The sequence below is a fragment of the Myzus persicae genome, unplaced genomic scaffold (genome assembly GCF_001856785.1).
Source record: "Myzus persicae strain clone G006 unplaced genomic scaffold, MPER_G0061.0, whole genome shotgun sequence".
Classification (NCBI taxonomy): domain Eukaryota; kingdom Metazoa; phylum Arthropoda; class Insecta; order Hemiptera; family Aphididae; genus Myzus; species Myzus persicae.
Window position 1 is genome coordinate 34,050 of NW_019104463.1, and position 19,680 is coordinate 53,729.

Genomic DNA, 19,680 nt, shown 5'->3' on the forward strand with positions numbered 1-19,680 from the left:
TATGTGAATGCACCACAGAGCCGTGGGGGGCTTCGCCCCCCCACACCCCCTACACATGAGCCTGCAATGCTCGATAATTCAACATCTTAAAACATATATTAACACACTTAATATAAATAAAAGATAATAAGGATACATTATAATTTCATAATTTTGTTAGTAAATAACTTATACATATATATAATACATTTTAAATTAGCATAATTTTTATAGGTTTCATACAATATTTATTTAAAATAGTTTCAGTGTTAAGCTGATTTAATAAATCTTTTTCAATATTCAGCAAAGATAAATTGGTAAACCTTTGCTGAAGCATACTTGTTTTTAACCAGTTTTATTATTTGCTTTATTATTATGGGAATATCCGTGTATGGAATGAATTAGAATGAATTATATTATAAGACTTACGACCAAATAATTAAATATTTTTTCAGGAAATTTATCATAATATTTAAAAACATAACATTCGTGGTATTTCAATAAAATAATAAAAGTTAGATATAAAAAACAGGGGGTGCTACATTTTAACTTGGGGGTGCTAAAGACCTTTTTGCACCCCCCTAGTTGCGCCACTGAATACAGACTATTGTAAAATGCCGAAAAATCGTAGTGGTAAAATACCTTCAACAATTTAACACCAAACAGTTAAGTAACAATCCATAACAAAATAAACCGTCAAATGACCACAAAACATAGAATAGTATAAACTACATACACGAATATACGATTATACAAAATTAGATTGTAGATGAGAGTACCTAGCGCTTCGCCGTCGATAAAACTGTTACTGATTCTTCCAACTTACAAGACAAAACAATATTATTTCAAAAGTATCTAAAAATAGAATAATTTCCCTTGTATTTTCTTAATCATAGTTGGTTAATAATCTAAGCCCGTAGTTCATGGAATTTTCAACAAAATTATTAATAACATTGATTAATATTTAATAATAATTAATAAGTATAATTTATTATTTTCGTATTCAGCCGCTGGAAAATACTCGTTATTTATGAGGCTTGAAAGCATAGTGCATAGTTTTCAATCCATTCAAAATGTTGTTCACGCCATCTATTATGACTTAATATTTTCATATTTTAATAAATCTTGATTTATCCATGAGATATTTTTTAGTATATTTTTAGATATTTTTTTTGGGGTGGGCACAGGGGGGCCAGAGACTTTTTAAGGTGGGCCCAGGCCCACCCGGGCCCACCCCTGGCGCCGCCACTGAACAGAATCAAACATATTTTTGCAGTCAGAGTCATTTTGCAGTTCGATGACAGCTTCTTGAAGATATTCTGGGGCTTCTTCAACTTTTGCACAAAAAGGGTTTCGAATTATTTTTTGAACACTGTCAACTTCGATTCATTCCGGAAAGTAGCGAATAAATTCAGATTTAAATTTTTCAAGATGTTTTTTTATGTTATGTTGAATTTCGATTAAAATATCACCATATTGATCGTCGTTGATAAGAGTTTGGAAAGTCTGAAATGCTGAATAATTATTATTCTCGATTTTATTCATCCATAGATTAATTTTGCATATAAATGCACGAATTGTATCTTCAAAAATAAAAATATTTGCTCTAAATTCCAAGGTATTGTGTCCCGAACCTTGAAGTTGCAAATTAAGGTTATTTAAGTGCTCAAAAATATCTACTAAATAAGTTGTAATTCAACATATTGTGTGCTTTTTTTTACTGATTAGTTGGGAGATTTCAAATGATGAGCATGGGATAATGAGTAAATTTTTATATTTCACTTTTATTAATGACGCGGTTACCCCTGTAACATTTCTGTCTATAATAAAGTTATGTAATATTTTCTGTAAATATGCAATATAATAACTATTATTATAAACTATTATTTACTAATTAATGTATTTTATACATTTTATGTATAAAGTTTATTTTTTACAAAATTATTATTTACAAAGTTGAAATTTATTTTAAATCAGTGGTATTGGAAAAAATTAACTTAACTGATAATAAAATTAATTAACTCGCAAGTTACTGAATAAAATGGTGAAAAATGACACTTTTTGGTGACAATTTGAAACTAAAGTACCATTTTTAACTCTCAATTATCTTACAATAATAAAATATTCCAGCCCATCAAGAAGTTTTTGGTGTATGCGATTTGAAGGTAAATATAAAGAGATTAAAGTGTATTTATTCTCGTTCTACTTGCTCAAGAAAAAATATTACTTTAAATTTAAGCAAAAAAAAAATTCAGTTGAAATCCGCACATTTTCTTCTGAAGTCTAACATTGTACTTGTACTTTTCTTTCTGATGCAATATTAAACACAATTTATACTCGACTGACAAATTATAAGTGTTATAGCTAAGTTGAATATATGGTGACAGTATATAAGAGAGGTTATTGTTTAACACAATCAATTGATAAAATGTGTTTTTTTTTAAATTTCAGAGTTAAATAAAATAGTTGTAAATTATTATTTCAATATTTTTATATCATAAAAACTAATCAAAACTATAGAATTCATTTGCATTTTGAAGGTTTGAGTCTGCTCTTCTTGATATTAGAATTCTTGATCATCAGTTTTTAGGTTATAAAAAAATTCTCCATTTATATGTACAGCCATTATCTGAAAAATATTAATTTTTATTTTAAGAGAGTTTTTATAAAAGAAAATTAGTAGTTAATATAGTAGTACCTAACTTACACATACATTAATTACAGAGGTAACTGTAATCAAATGCCTTGATCAATAGGTACTTACTAAATTAAATTCCTGTAATATGTAGGTATGGCAGCGTGTCGTGTGATTTCCAACGGACGACTAAATGGTGAGTAGATACAATTTTTGATGATTTAAAAAAAAACAGCAATTTACTTGGGATCATTTTTGTTTCAAAACAATAACAATTTTATGCTTTATAGGTAAATTTATATTTAACGGGTTTTCTCAAATACCTACATAGATGTATACAAATTCTGTAATTTGTGATGTTATTGTCCACCAGTGGTCAGAACAGCATTAAAAGATGCTTTCATAACTTTCCAAGGGAAGCTTTCGAAAATAATTTGTATTATTCTATTTTATTTACATTAATTTTGTTGTGATAAAATATCAATTCCTGCAAATGCTATAGTATTAAATGTTAATAATTTCTCTGTACTTATTAATTATGTTTAAAGACAAAATATGTGGATTAATAAAATGTGTACAGTAGGTATATGTTTGATGTTATGAATTATACTTGAAAACCCAATGAATATTTTTAATTGTTACATGCCTTAAAGTAAAGTAAAACGTAAGCTCTATTGAAAAATAAAACTAAGTTTTTGAATTTCTTAAATATTAAATTTCTGAAATTATACATCACTACTTCAGAGTTTAGGGGTGTGTTTATAAAACTATTATAACATATGTAATTTAATATAGTTAAAATGTCTATTTAATATAAATGAGCATTTAGGCAGAAAATTAAATCAAAAATACGTTTTTGAAAATAACTCCAAAAATGTTTTTATTTCCAATTTAGGTACAATCTGATAAGGCAGTATATAGTATTAAAATTTATTTATTAAGTCAAAATTATTTTTGAAGTTTAAATGAACTGCCAAACAAAAATAATAATATACAATAAAATAGATTTTAAAACATTGTAAAAGTACGTTTAATAACGTAAACCTTCACATAAAAAAATGTAAGTTTTATGCTGAACTAATGAAATTGAAGATTTTTTTAGTATTATTATATTTTGATTTAACTGTGATTTCAGAATTAGTGTATCCATATTACATACATGTATAGCTAGGTAAACACAACATTTAAATGTCATATGAATTATAGGGTTAATATATTTGTTTTTAATTTGTACGATCATTGCATCAAGTAATTCATTAGTGCATAACTTAAATATGTGGTGACTGTTTTAAACATGTTTACATAAACTGTAAGCTATTAGAGATGGTTTGGTACATATTACAAACATATTTTATATTTCTAATCTTTAACCAGGATTTTTTTTTAGCATCAGATAGGTAAGTGAACATTTTTAAAAATTTAAAATTTAAACCACAGGAAATCACACACATGACACATACATATAGTATCATATTCAACAATATTATTTTACTATTTATTATTTAATTGTATACAATTTCACCGTCTTATATTGACATATTTAATAGGTATCATTATTTGTAATGTATTAATTGTCTTATCAAATGTTCAAAATTATATTGCGTCCCAAATATGCAAGATAATAACCAGATAAACTCAATGGGTATAAACGATTATGAAGTCTTTACTAAACGTGCTCTAATAACTAAATATTTTTTTTTTTTTTTTGAGATGATGACATATGACTAATATAGGAAATTTTTACTCGTAATCATATGCAAGTCGATGAGGGATGACTATTTTAAGTATATATCTTAAATATATTATGCGAACTTTGAATCTGTATATAAAATGAAAGATTATTTTATTTATTTACGAAGTAATAGAAATCATACGAGTGTGGTAGACGTGAATACACAATGTTAAAAATTCATAGTACTTAAAATATATGTAGGTATAGATAAAATAAAGTTTAATTGTATTTACCTCTTCCATTTATTATACTTTCATAATATTCGCAAACTAAGTCCGGGCACTTAATTTTTGCAGTTTCCGCATCTAAACATTCTACATGTTCATGATCTAACCATGTCATCGCAAAATAAAATTTATTGGTGATGGAAGATTTTCTCATGTCCATAATCTTATCGGGCTCTAGTCCATATTTAAATCCATCAAATACGCATAGTTCTGCCTCAGCTTCTGATAATGGAATCATGATCTGTAAAAATAAAAATGTATTAGTTAATAATAAAAGATATTACGAAAGTTAGTTTTTGTTTCTGAATTATTTTTAGTATGGAAACAAAAATCTTTTACCGAAGACTGTTAAATCGTAAGAGTTACATACTCTGTGTCTCGGTAATCATCAAGGCTGGGCAAGTTAACGATTTTTTTTAACTCGTTAAGTTAAGTTAATATAAGAAAAAATAAGTTAAGGTTAACTATAGTATTTTGTATAACTTCGTTAAGTTAAAAATTAATGAATAAAATAAAAATTAATTAAGCTAAAATCAACTTAATAATAAATTTAATTATTTTCGAATCTGTAAGAAAAATAGGTTACCTTGAAAATGAATGACAAATTTGAAAGTTGTGTCAAGTTTAGATTTCTGCACACCCATGCGTGGCCAACCATGTAGTATGCTTAGCAATAATTACTGAGGATTTAGGGTGGGCATTTAAAATAGTATAAATAGTAAATACACAAATTATACAAGTTCTACTATTAGCTTCAATGTATTGAATCGGAGCGTTAACAATGATTTTCATAAATAATTTTTTCCCCATGAGTTAGGTTATTTTAATAATTTCAGGTAATAAGTAATAACGTATTTCTCGGTATGTGTGGCGTATGAGTTAAAATGTCACTAGGTTGTATCAAATTTAAAATATAACTTAATTGTGATAAATCTGTGTGTAATTAACTTGAAGTTAATACGTTCAATTTGTAAAAAAATTAACTTATTAAGTTAAAATTTAGTTTCAAAAAAAAGTAACGAGTTATTTAACTTAGTTAATATTAACTTAACGTTTTAACTTAACTTTAATTTTTAACTATGTAATGCCCAGCCTTGGTAATTATAGAAAAAACTAATACTATCAGGACTACTAAAAACAAAAATGCACATTCAGAAATCATAACTCCAATACTTCATCAAAGATTATTAAAATTTAAACTCTATAAAAATCAGTCGGCCGGGGCTAGATTAAATATTGTATGCTGCCCAAATATTGTATCTTAATAAGAAGACGCTACTACTTATACATGCTGTTTTCGACTTACAAACGCGTATAGTAAGACAATATTTTTAAGTACTTACAACTTTCTATAACATTAAAAAATTAAAAAAAACCTTGTTTTTCACTAGATTCTTACTTTAAAATTGTATATAGGTCAATTCTCTCCGATAAGAGTTTAATGGATTATTTAGAACGTACAATTTGCCTTATTTTACGCGTTTGTAAGACAGATACAACGTATACACGCCAGCGCTGTCAAAAGCAGATAAAAAATTCGTATTTTTTAACAACATAATATAAAACGTATTTACTTACTGAATCAGTAGACTTGACGATAATATGCAAAAAATGATTACAGCTGTGACTTGCAAATATATTATTATAATATTATAGGCTTGTCTTATGTGGTTTGGTTCGGTGTAGCTGTCAATCGTGACATACGGCTTCAATGACAAGACTGTTACGCTTTACACTGTTTACAGTTTCAAGGTGCCCCGCCACTCGATAGCAGTGACGTCATTCCAAATAATTCCATTCTCGGTATTTTTCATGGCCGTTGATGTACTGGCGTCATTTCAGTTTTTGAGAAGGGGGTAAACATTTTGACCAGCTCGTAATAACAACTGAAAAAAAAACGCTTACTAACAATTACGCATTACATTAAATTACATTACAACTACATTTTATATTAATACAAGTAGCTTTTTTCTAATGTATAAAATTGAAACGTCAATAATGGCTAATCCAAACGAGTAGATATACTATTTACAAGCGTTCCATAGACTACAATTCTTTTATTATATAATATTCATAAATTATTAATACATAATATACAAATACCCAATAATTTTTTACGTAATAGCACGATCCATGAATCATGATTGAATTTTATTTAGCAATGGCTTAAATAGTGTCCGCGGACTTGCGGCCCAAAACAAATGCCTATCATGCACTCCCCAAATGACGACACTGCGATCATAGGGGTAGAATTCTGTGATGATTTAATAAGCGCTTACCTTTTAAAATATTAGATTGGTCTAGATATAATCATCTGATATAAAATAAGTATTAGAATGATGTTATACATAATAGTTTGAGATTCCTTGTTTTTCAAGAAAAAAAATAGGTAGATAAAATGTGTGTTTAATTTTTATTTAAACTATCGACGTCGTTGTATTTATTCACAACAACTAACACTATTGAGTATTAACGATATATAGGTATATATTTTGAACAGTTGACACTTTTAAAACAACGTAAGTACTCACATTTTCATAAAAAAAAAAATTTTTCAAACAGAGAACTCCACACACGCCTTATTTGTTGATTCCGTTTCCGCGTTACAGTGCGTAACATATTATACAAATGTACGATCAGATTACCTTCAGATTTGTTCGTATTTATTTGAGCGAATCGACCTATTATAAAATATATAATGGTAAGAACATTATCCGTGTTTGTAAGTGTGTTTTTTCTACTATAATTTATTTTTTAAATGAGTTCTGAGCATATTTAATTTGCGCTACATGAAATACGCAAAACTTGGTAAAAATTGAACTAACGTAAAATCTCTACTTACAAACACGGATTATGTTCTTACCATTTTCATAATACGAGACCTTCTGAAGGTCAGGAGGTCAGGATTCATGCCTTCTGAATAGCATGTTACGCTGCACTTGTAAAATGGAGACCACAATTAATGAGTGTGTAGCGTCTTCTTAACAAATTTCATAATAATACAGTGATAAGCTTTTATAATTTTTAAAAGCTGGGAAGTGGATGTTGCTTTGCTGTACAGTAGGTTACAAGTAGGTCACTGTAATGGATGGTGTTAAATTTGAATTAATGATATAAAATCATTGTATACATTAAATGATTCTGAGCGGTCTGTTAGCCTTTAATATTACTTAGTATATTTGATAATATTATCGTGATTAAAGTATTTTATTTTACTGTTAATACTACAGTAGGTTAAGTTCATTTTAGACAAAAAATTACATTTGAAAAGTCATTGTGTGTGTATAAAATATAATAATACCTATACCTACTCTAAAAGTTTCAAGTACTCACGAATAATTTTTTTAAATTACAACAAAATAACTATAAAACCGTTATTCTTGGTTAAAATTTGTTATTAGGTCCAAATTTGAACTTAAAATAACTATAAAAATATTGCGTTAATATATTTTTAAAATATTTTTTCAACAAATTTAAATACTTACTTTCAACCTTTTATTAAATTGGGTTGTAGAAATCCTTACCTATAAAAGTTGAATATTTAAAAAAAATTTAACTACAAAATAATTTGTACATTTTGAATTTAATATAAGTGTTGTCAAAATTTGAATTATAAATGTTTATAAAAACAAATAGTGTATGTCGTATGTGTATTTATATATGTTTATGTATATTAGGACCCTTGTATTTTAATGTCCAAGCTTTTTGACAAAACAAGCATCATTATATTGACATATATATAAAAAGTCTTAAATAATTTAAAATATCAGTAAACAACTCCAAACGAGTCAAAATATTAAAAAATATTTTTCAAGTTCAGTAAATGATTCAACAAACATTTTGTATAAATTTCAAATATCTATGGTTATCCATTTTTTAATTACAATAAAATAAGATAATCGTTCAATGAGAAATCGAATTAAATGCAGTAGACATAGTTTTTGATAAGGTAAGAAAATTTATCAAGAATCTTGCATATTATATTTTCAAATCTTAGATTTAAACATAGAAATTGTATGAATTTCTAACTCAAAATAATTTGCAAATATTTGTAATTTCGACTGTGGATTTGCGCTCAACTTTTTTTTTTCGATTAACAATAACTTATAAATAGCCTTGTATTCAATTTTCGAGTATTTTGATCTAAAGAACATAATTTTATTAATAATAATTAAAAACAAAATTAATAATCATCGAAATTTTTTTCAAAATACAAATTATTTGGAATTTAAAGGTGTATTGAAAATGTTAATATAAACAACTGGTGAAAATATTACTGTTATTGGTTTTTAGTTACTTCAAAAAAACTTAATAAATTTGATCAAAAACGTGTCATGCTTAAAAATCATCAATGTCTTTTATTAAAATTTTTTTTTTAGGTATGTAGTCAATATTTCTCCAAAAACTTAATGAAGACACAATTTCCATTGCCCACTCTGGCAGTACGTGCCCGGTTAAAAAAAATTCAAAAAGTGATAAAAAAAAAATTGTACAATTGTCGAATTACTCTGTAGTGTACATCAGAAAAAATTTTTTAATGAAAGATGTTACATAATATCAAGTAACAGTAATAACATTATAGTATACAGAGTGATCCATTTAAGAGGGTACATTAATTATTTCAAAAAGTATTAACTCTTTTTGAAATTTTTTTTAAAAACTTAGATTTATGATTTTCTAAATTAAAATTGTTATCAACCTTACAGTTATTGTTAAATCCACTATCAACTTTTGATATTCAATTGGGACATATGATAAAAAGGTCATCAATTAATAAAATCATTTTACTTATGAATATTAGCATTACAATTTTTATTTTTTGTTATTTCGTTAGCGAGATACAGATCCTCAAAAGTTGGTGGTTTAGGAGCCAAGGAGGTGTTGATTATCATATTTATTTATTTGTAAAGACCAGGCTTTATAAGTGTTAAATTCGTTACTGTTCAACCCAAGGTAACAATTAATAAGTAACAACTATTGTACTTTGAACCCATTTCATTTATTAGCCTATCGACTTATTAGACATACCGAATTACAACGAATAATTAGTAGAAAACTCGTTATTTAGATAGGTAACTGGATATTTGTAGCACTTCATTAAATATGAATCATAACACCTCATTAAACCACCAAACTTGGATGAACTGTTTATCGCAAACCAAATAACGAAAAATAAAAATTTTAATGCGAAAATTCATTAAAAAATTTTTTTTATAAATTTCAGAGATTTTTATTTTATGTTCTCATATGAAAATCAAAAGTTGATTGTGGTTTCACCAATAAATATTAGGGTATTACCTAAGGGTGAAAAAAGTTTAAATATTATACAGTTTTAGAAAAGCATAGATCTAAAAGCATAGAAAATATTTGAAATAATTAGTGTATACTCTTAAATGGATCGCCCTGTATAATATAATAGTATATGATATATTATTGACGATTGACGACGTCGTCATTTCGGGTAATAAATAAAAAAAAATAAAATCCATTTATATTTGGAAGAAACATTATATATATATAATTTATATATGCTATTGATAATTTAACTATTTATTATTATACAGTAGAACTCCGATTATCCGAACGCCAACCATCCGGACGTCCAATTAACCGGATGAGAAAAAAAAACGGCGAGTGTCGTTATTCTTACACCTGTCTAGTAGTCGTTTTTAGATTAGATAAAAAATATATATTATATATTATTCTTAATAACATCCGTCATTTAGACGTAGGTACATTACAAATTCTGAAGCTTTTGGTGCATTGAATTTGGCATTTAAATGGTTTAAGAGGCAAGACAAATCGAACTCCAATAATTAAGGATTATTTTTTTCAGTTAAATATATAATAAAATCATTTGTTTATGGTTACGGATTTTTAAATTATATTACATATTATATATTAATAATAAATACATGCGTACAATATATTCGTACAATTATATAACTTTTGATATATTATACGTCAATCATCCGGATATTTGCTTATCCGGACCACCCTTGACATTAATTAGTCTGGATAATTGGAGTTCTACTGTATATGTATTTATACCCATATCCATAGCTGTGTTCGTGTATTGTGTATTACATTATAGAGATACTATACGAATTAAGATACCTACTGTTGCGATAATACTATCACATAGTTTGTACTTTTCTACCATATTCAGACTCGATATGGGCAAGCTTTTGACCTCTAGCGTGCACTTGTAAAATAACATTTCTTGGTCATCATATAGAAACCTGCTAATCAAAGAGATGTGATAATATAAAAAAATTGATAAATGAAATTGGAATTAGCTCAATTTTTCACCTTATTAAGATTGTAAAACGGACATTTCATCCCCTTCATTTCCTCGTTATGAACATATTTTTTTTAAATACTGTATTGTGGGATGGTTTACACCCCAAGCACTTTTCGCTAATACCAATGGGTGACGTTGGACAACCCTTTCTGGCGACTGTGAAATAACCGATGACGAGGCGGAGAGTTGACGTTCCGGACAAATATATTTTACTGCTGTAAAGCTGATAATATCTATCGATTTAGTAAAGACTTATTTCAATAATTATATTATTGTAGTTCAAAATAATTATTCAAAATAATTCATGTGTTTTCAATGATCATGCATAAAACCTTTATAATGTTATTATACCGGTTGAGTAAAATAACACAGTTTTATGTGCATTAGGCCTGAGCTTGAAATCGAAATGAAATATTTCAATTTCAGTTATCGTTATGTATATATTACGTTTTTTTGCTCTAGATTTTAAATACTCTTTGGGTACTACTGCTAGCTGACTTCCCTCAGCTTGATATTTCAAGTGAAAATTTCGACAAAAAAAGAAAAAACATAATAATTGTCTTAATAGTAAGTACGTACTTATAATTCTACTTTTTATTAGTTAAAACTATCAATATAAAAATTACCAATTTGCAATAATTGATAATCGTTTTCACCAATATATTTCAGGCACAACTAGTTTAAACTAAACAAAAATAAGTTAAATATTTTTAAATGCGAATGTCTTAGTTAATTCTAGTTTTAAGTAGCCAAAACCAAAATTTACTAAAGGGATTTACGAAAACTATTTTTTAACAGATTTTGGATTTCAACTGTAACATAATATATAATATGTATAAGTTAACATTTATTTCTGTGTACTCCTGGTATATTTATATAAACCTACAATATATATTATATATATTTATTTATATATACCTACATTGTGTGTATAATGTACCTATTGGTGTGCATAGGTGTGCTCTCACGTGCTTATTATTGTTAGATTGCTTACTTGGTTAAATGGTTGATAGATTATACCGTTCAAAAAAAAAAAAGTTAGAAATAAAAATCAATTGGAATAATTATTATATTATTATTTAGTTGTTGTACTCGTCTGCAAACCATTCGTTGTACATGATGTGTACCTATCTATTGTAATATATGAATGTGTTATGCTTACACCGTACGCGTTTTTCCGTTCAACAGATAGGATTTAACGATAAAATATAATAACTTGCATTTCATAATAGTTTTAAATTTAAACACATCGATATAGACAACACTTTAGCAATGACTCAGTCGTGTTAGTGTGTTATTCCGACCGCCGAAGGTCAATCTATTGGACTATGGTAAGGTTAATATTAAACAATACTGTTTAACAAATAACACGCTTGTATTATAAATGATAGTATCATCTTTAGACCATTAGTTCGAAATATTTATTTTAGCACGGATTATGGCCTTTAAATACATATAATTTACAACTATTGATAAAATTGTGTATTATTTGCAAAGCAAATCCAAGTCACTTGTCACGAATAATTCCCGGTTTCCGGCAAGATAACTATACTTAAAACCCACACCGGGAATTTGAACAAATTCTTTAACAATTATGACTCATGAATTTTACAGTTAATTAAAATAAATGTTTTAATACTGAATAATATCTAATGGACTAACGTTTAAAATTTAAATGTTATTCGATCATTTTTAACACATAATTTGTATTATATAATAATATGATATTATATTATGGTATGCAATATAGTACATATAATTACAATAATATACATATTTAGGAAATTTTATTTTAATTCCAGATTTATTTAATAATAATAATAATAATAATAATAATAATAAATATAATTGGACAAAACTTCTTTTTTAAACACATATACTACTATATATGCTTATTACAAAAGTCACACAACGCTACTTAAAAAAGATTTATTTTCTAATACTTATTGCTCATTGAACCCTATTTAATAATTGTGCATTATTATGTGTGTATAATTTTTACTAATTAGTTTAAATAATACATATTTATGCATTTTAGTCCATTCAATATTTAATTATGTGCTCATAGATAAGTACATATTAAAAGATGTGAGTAGGTAGAAAATATAATCAGAAATATAATTTAAAATATCGTTGAATAACTTAGAACACTAGAATATAATATTATGTATCAATTAGGAAAGCCATAAAAAGTATATTTTTGAAAAACCATTAATTATTTTTCTTTAAATATTGATTTAAATAGTGACTTAGCCATGAACATGTTACATGTATTAAGTATTTAAGTATTATTTAAACCAATTACTGTTAATTTATAAATAGAAGTATAGTATAGTATAGTATATAATACAGAATAATTACCGAACACATTACAATTCAATATCATAGAAGCAATTCGTTCAAAAGGCATATACTTTTATCTAACATTTTTAATCAAACGCATTTATATGATTTTTGTTGTTATAATTACTGTTTGGGACATAAGAGATATAACTGAAAATTATTCTATTTAGATTTTTTTTGAAATAGTAGGTATAACACTCAGATTTTTGCAATCAAAAAATATTATTATTAATTATTGAATTACGAATTTCGTTCATTAGGTACTTTCACACATCGATAGTAAATCAGCAATCACAATTCACAATTATTATTTGGGCGGTTTGCGTTTGATTGAATTTGTAGAAATAGCAATGTGTTAGTGAAATTTAGTATAATATGTGGTACACTTTAGTTAATAAACATTATAAGACTCTATAAAAAGTTCAAGTTTACAATTTTGGACCAAATCTGATATTTGTGCCATAATTATTAAGATTGATACAACACACAATATAATATTTCATCTTTAATATTTGATATTGTATCGTACTCGCTCAAACACGGCAGGTATAAGAAACTCGCCCAAACACATTATTTGTATTTGAAGGGTAAAAAGGTAAACGGTAATTTAGTATTTATCGAACCGTATGGCGTTCTATTATATTTTTATAGGCAAAATATTCATTACCCACTACCTGGAGCTATTGGTAGATACATAAAAACCAATAACTATAATTTGGTACCTACTTATTTTTTACCTTAAAACGGTACCGATTAGGCGACTGTTAACTCTCCTGATGGTAAACTATTCCGGGTCTACTTCAATTCTACCTGACGGGAACGTGTAAACTCTCCCTGGTCTACTTCTGGTCTAATTAACGAGAACATGACTTAAGCTCTTCCGGATCTACAATACTTCAGTACTACTAAGCTAGGCGGGCATGGGACATTATTCGTATTACTCAGTTGGTAAGGTTGAAAAACTTGGTTGAGTCAAATAGTCAGTATCGTTTTAAATATTTAAATTAAAAATAGATTGACAGTAATAAAATATTTAAATTACAAATACATATTAATATTTGACGGTAATACAATTGATAGAAAATATTTAAAATGATAATCACAATCTCTGCAGTGAAGCCAATTCATAGTGTAGCAAATAACATTTAAAATCAACTCAGGAGCGTTAACACATTTACTTCAGATAAACATAAAGTTGACCTGGAAGAGCTTACACTTTTCCTTCAGGTAAACATAATATTGTCCCGGGAGAGTTAACTAGTTTTAAAAATCGGGAGAGTTTACCACCGGCCGATTTCATATGTAATTACTGGTTTTAAGTCACTTTGTATAGTCTAACTTTAAAAGTGCGAACCGCGGAAAGCTTGTGCGGTCGGGTGTAATAATAGGTTGCAGAACGCGTACACTTTTTACGACCAGGTCACCGGGTAAAACTCTATACGTGAAACATGGACACTTTGTGCTACCATGTACAAATTATGTACATAAAGGATAGGTTAGTAAAATTCTGAACTGGCTACCTATTATAACTAAGTACAACAAATTTTATAAAATTCAAAATAAACACTTTCGACCGTCAAAACCACTAAGATAATATAAAATATAATACCCAGGGGTGGCCAAACTGCCATTTCGTAACTGTCAAAGAAAACCAGTTCACAGACGTTTTTTCGCGGGGAGTTCTTAGCTATAGAACTTGAACAGCTCCCTGGCATATTTTGATTATAGGGCATCGGTTTTATGTTTTTTTTAAATCTTTATTATTTATTAATTTCTTCAAAAGTTCATTATTGCACTAACAATTAATTAATTTAATACAAATTGTACTGTATGTATTATACATCCAAGCTACAACCAGTTTATAAGCTGAGATCCTAAATTTATATTGATGTTCATTAAATGATAATTAATAAATTAATAAATAACCTCGACCTATGTCCTATGGCTAAGATAACTCTCCGTAACGAAACCTCCAATTTTTAGTTTCCGTAACGTCACGCCCGTGGACTGGTATTTTTGGATGAGGATGAAACGAGTGATTAATGAGTGATATGGTCATAATAAATTAATTATTATAATAGTGGTAACTGTTTTTAACTTGAAGTCATAGCCACGTAGGTAGTACAGTATAACGGTGTGAATAGATTCGATTTATGTATAAATAGCATTGAGTACAAATTGTAATGTATTCAATATACCTAAATGTAGTCAATAATAATAGCTTAAAATAATGTATATAAATATTTCGAAAATAATATCATTGTGTACGATATAAATATTAATTACATTTATGCTTTGACGAAAATTATCAAGTCCTTACGAACAATATGCTTGTGGTGGTATTGGACCCTGGTAAGGTCAAAATTTCAATGAGAAAACTGGGGTTCTGAAGCCGATTAAATTTTTTTCAAATTATCTTATGGTTATAGATACTTGCATAATGACTATTGAAATGTAAATTAACCTAAACAAATTCGGGGGTGCTAATTTAAAATTTGGTGCTAAGCACACACAAGCCCCCCTTAAATTGCGCCTATTGTTCTAGGAATTAATCACAAAGTTCACGACACACTCAATAGTACTTCCTCCGTGCCGGAAAAGGTGATATAAATAATAAATTATGTATTTTTTTTATTACAAGAACTGTACATAAAAGTGCATACTTCCATTTTAAGAGAATATATTCATATAAAATCATATTTTAGCATATTTCACTACATAAATAAATGTGTATATGAATTTATGACATAAAATATTTCCAGGAATTAAATAATTATTTACATTTTAACCACAAAGGGAGCAATTTTTTTATTTTATAATTTATTGAGTAGGTATACGGTTAGTCTTAAAAGCTATTACGATTTAGTAATAAAATCTGAAAATTATTACCACTGTACACTTTATCTCAATACCTGCGAATAATATTTAATATTATTGCAAATTATCATGATTTAAATTAGTTTTTAGTTGCAAAACCTAACATTTTTCCTTACCTATTAATTATTATTTTATTCATATTATTAATAAATCTGTTTTGCATATAAGTACATATTATTTTGATGTTGAAATGTATTAAATACCATCACTACTATGTTGGATTTGATACGATGTGACCCAACCTCTACAGTCACGACTCACGGAGTCGGATGCGATCCTGGTAAGTCAACCATCGAATGGTTTATACTCGGCGATTCAAACATACGGGTTACCAATCGCAATGTTGTAATATATCAAAAACATATCGTTAAAAAATTAAAATCTGTCCTAGTGGTCAGCAATAATTGACGATTCGTGGATTATCTTTAGGAAATTGTCATATTTTTTTGATTTTTATTCTCCCATAATATTATGAAAACATATTAATAATTATAATACCGCTATTGTATAATGAATAATATTTAATATTTAATAGACTTCTTAATAAATAACCGCGAGATTGTTGTATAAAGAAAACGGGCCTATATAAAATAATAAATCTTTATTACTGACAAAAGGGACGATTCGTAATGTATGCCGTACGGTCACATATGACGTATCAAGCGGACGCCGTACCTGCAGCTTGTGTTGTCTCCGTTTTACACATGTGAGGGCGCGTAGTGATTTCATTTTTTGCTTTTCCTGAAAAACATTAATTATAACGTTTTGAGAATAATATGTTAATATCCTAAACAAAACGATCGTATAATTATGTTATACTAGTTTCGATCTGATATAGATATTTTACAATTTTACTTTATTATTAAAATATATGTATTATCTTCAGAAACTTTAGGTAGGTATACCGTAAACGTGGATACAATAATAATTATAATCAAAAGAAATAGTGAAATTATTTTACGCTTTTCGAAAATACGTTGAAAAACGTTATTATACGTTTCATTTACTGTGTGATCTTGTAATCATTTTTCTCTACCCCAAACCGTCTTTATAGACCCTCGTCTTTGGACCATCGATCACCATCTAACATTGAACCATTTGTTTAGGATTCTAAAATTCTAAAATTTTAAAATTCTTTATTTTGATGCTTGTGTTCAAATTGCCACCGGCGGTGAGTAGGTTAAGGTAGCCCCCACAGGTTTCGTTGGTAAAACCATTGATTATAGAATAGACAGATAGCCCATAAGTAGTATGTGTTTGGGGAGTTTGGCTCCATTTTTACAGGGAGATGAAAAAAATCAAGGGAAAAAATTCCGCTTACAGTGCATCTAATCTCCCTGTAATTTCAAAACAAAAATTTAAATGTTCAACCAGTTACATTATTAATTACCAGACATGATGTTAAATAATACATAATTCATTTAAAATATTTAGTTAGTTTTTAATGAACCGTTGATCAATCAAGTTGTGTTTTATTTTTTATTTTTATCTTGTTGATTTTTACGATTAAATATTTTCAGTTTTATCAAAAACCATAAATTTACAGAAATTTTCAATCGATTTTCCATCTTTAGTTTATTTGGCGCGAAATAATTTGTATCCAGTATATTCAGATTCTACAACATTTTTATCGAGATTAAAATCATATAATTCTTTTCCATCCACTTCGTGTCAAAATAAATATACATTATCTGAATCTGGTTTCAGATATACAGGAGTAGGAGATATAGTTGAATGTTTTTTCTGTGGACTTGTTTTACAAAAATGGACAAATGATGACATACCGTGGGTTGAACATGCAAAATGGAATCCTAAATGTATATTTGTTTTACTATGTAAGGGAAATGAATTTATAGAAAATGTAAAAAACGAATATGTAAAAGCAGGTCATGTTTGCGATTGTAATGAGTCTAAATCATATGACACCACTTGTTAGTTTACTTACATTAATTATATTTAAAAATTTTGTGCACGCATTACGAAATAAATATTGAATTTATAGACTTAAATGTGTTTGTATTTGATTTTATACCCTGTGAACTTGTTGTCTAGTGAAATAACGCGTCATGTTTTAATTGAATATTCTGGGTTTTAAAAAATGTAATTTACAGGTTCAATGGATCAGGTAAGTATATTAACCCCCCTCTACACGTTATTTGATTTGATTTCACGTTCACATTAGTTTTTTATATTCATTTTAATATAATTAGATTAATAGTAGCTTATATTTTATTATAGAACTACAGAATAATTTGTTTAGGAGAAAAACAGCATTTATTTTATAATACACAAGGTTTACATACATAATTATTAGGAACATTCAAAAATTAATAAGTTACAAGTCTTCACCAGGAATTTGTTGAGATCACACAATTTTATATTACATTACTTAACCTCTAAAATAATAACAACTATTACACTATTACAGTCTGGAAAAGCTGCGCCACAAATAGAACTTGAACAAGTTATAACCTCAGTTTTCAAATATGTGTTGTAACGATATAAGCGTTAATGACATCCGTGATTCATGTTTTGTTAAGTTGTTATATTTATTTTTATACGTTTTAAGAAATACTCAGCAGAAATCGTCTATATCAAAAAGAACACGTCGCAATACAATAAGATTCCAGTTGTTGTTTCAAAGTCAGTATTCGATATCATACCTTTTAGCAAGAAAAGTGTAACAGTCGGATTGATGGTTAATAAAATGATTTCTCTTATTATAATAATACAATGTAATTTTACTAAAAAAATGATAAGTCTGGATTTACTACAGTGGTATACACTAATGTGTGATACCAATTATAGTTCAATAACTAATAATCTACATACTAATTGTAAACGTGTAAAAATAACTGATAACATGTATTATTCAGTTAATTTAAATCAGTTTACAATTAAATTGATTGCTAATGATAATTTTATCACCTGATCATACACCGACCTACATCGATTAAAACAATTACAACAATGTGTCGATTCGCATATTGATGAAAAGCAGAACAAGTTGGTTTCATATCAATCAACTTTCGATACAGTGTATGCATTAATTAAAGCAGACATCAGTATTCTACCATCATCTTGTCAGTGAAGTGATTTTACAAACCAATATATTCAAAATTTTTATTTTAACGTTTATGGTATACAGATCGATGATTGTTGTTTTATGTATGAAATACTTCAATTCAACAATAATTCATTATCAGATATAATTTTAAAGGAATTAATGGCATAAAATAAATTTAGTGTAGATTTTTTTTTTTTTACTCTTTGAACTTTATATCATTAATACTTACCGTAGAATTTATATCAATATAATAAAAAAAAAAACAGAAACAGGATTAATTAGTTGTTATTATATCTTTATAACATGATCATTAAAATATAAATATAAACAATTTATCATTATTTTATATAAACCTCAATTATTAATAGTTAATGTGATGATTTATATATTTAATAAATTATTTTTACAATTAAATTATTTGGTATTTTATTTTATTTTATTATTTTTAATTAATTTTCGTTTCGGATCTGATGAAAATCGATCCAATATATCCCGTACAACGTCATTTATTTTGAT

General features: G+C 27.2%; 1 protein-coding gene across 1 annotated transcript; it reads left to right on the plus strand.

The window, feature by feature from the left end:
- Window positions 1-16,310: 16,310 nt before the first annotated feature.
- Window positions 16,311-18,278, plus strand: LOC111042344 (E3 ubiquitin-protein ligase XIAP-like). Its single transcript, XM_022326920.1, has 2 exons — window positions 16,311-16,377; window positions 17,618-18,278. Exons 1-2 carry the CDS (start codon window positions 16,311-16,313, stop codon window positions 18,031-18,033), a joined length of 483 nt encoding a protein of 160 aa, XP_022182612.1. The 3' UTR covers window positions 18,034-18,278.
- Window positions 18,279-19,680: the final 1,402 nt, after the last annotated feature.

Coding starts and splice junctions, on each gene's coding strand:
- LOC111042344 (XM_022326920.1), top strand. CDS start 16,311: ATGTTGGATTTGATACGATGTGACCCAACCTCTACAGTCACGACTCAC. Junction 16,378..17,617: donor CGGAGTCGGATGCGATCCTG/GTAAGTCAACCA, acceptor AAATATTTTCAG/TTTTATCAAAAACCATAAAT.